This window comes from Hippopotamus amphibius, chromosome 2 (genome assembly GCF_030028045.1).
Source record: "Hippopotamus amphibius kiboko isolate mHipAmp2 chromosome 2, mHipAmp2.hap2, whole genome shotgun sequence".
Lineage (NCBI taxonomy): Eukaryota > Metazoa > Chordata > Mammalia > Artiodactyla > Hippopotamidae > Hippopotamus > Hippopotamus amphibius.
The window spans coordinates 64,468,073-64,468,921 of record NC_080187.1 but is presented as its reverse complement, the minus strand read 5'-3'; the positions used below and the strand labels follow the sequence as shown (position 1 = coordinate 64,468,921).

General features: G+C 42.3%; 1 protein-coding gene across 1 annotated transcript; it reads right to left on the bottom strand.

The window, feature by feature from the left end:
* Window positions 1-215: 215 nt before the first annotated feature.
* Window positions 216-622, bottom strand: LOC130846142 (60S ribosomal protein L35a-like). Its single transcript, XM_057724186.1, has one exon. It carries the CDS (start codon window positions 574-576, stop codon window positions 244-246), a length of 333 nt encoding a protein of 110 aa, XP_057580169.1. The 5' UTR covers window positions 577-622; the 3' UTR covers window positions 216-243.
* Window positions 623-849: the final 227 nt, after the last annotated feature.

Here is an 849-nt window from a genome sequence, read left to right as displayed (position 1 = left end):
ATTAGATCTTGGAAGGTTATACCTTTCTAAGAATCTGTCCATTTCATCCAGGTTGTCCATTTTATTGGCATATAGTTGCTTGTAGTAGTCTCTTATGGTGCTTTTTATTTCTGTGGTGTCTGTTGTAACTTCTCCTGTTTCATTTCTAATTTTATTGGTTTGAGTCCTCTCCCTCTTTTTCTTTTTCTTTTTCTTTTTTTTACAAGAGAACAAATCCACACTTTTATTTACTTTTCAATAAGTTTAAATCCTTGAAGGGTACAGCATTACAAGGATTCTGTGTCCAATGGCCTTAGCAGGAAGGTTGCTTTGGAATTTGGCATAAACCATGCCACTGTTTCCATGAGCGCGAGTTATTTTTCCCCAGATTACTCTAGTTTTGTTAGGTTTTCCACCAGGAGTCACTGTGTTGTTCTTTGCTTTGTACACATAAGCACATCTCTTGCCTAGAAAGAATTCAGTTTCATCTCGAGTATATACACCTTCAATTTTCAGGAGAGCTGTGTGCTCCCTCTGGTTGCATAGACCCCGCTTATAGCCAGCAAAAATGGCCTTGGACCACAACCTTCCAGACATATTTGTCGTTTTAGAAGTCCTGTTCCCAGCAGGCCTTAAAACAAAAAGAATCAGTTTAAATTCTTGCAAAGCACGTTTCCCACCTCGTCTCCTCTGGAAAAAGACCCCAAACTCAGAGGATGCCTGACAGCTAAGCAAACTCCAAAACGCTTCTATTTCACATTCCACACCGCCAGGGCCCGGAAGCAACTCCGGTTACCGGAGCACCCATGCTCGGAGGTCAGGGGACCAGCACCATCAGTCCCAAATCTCCTCCATCCTGTCCTCCCTATT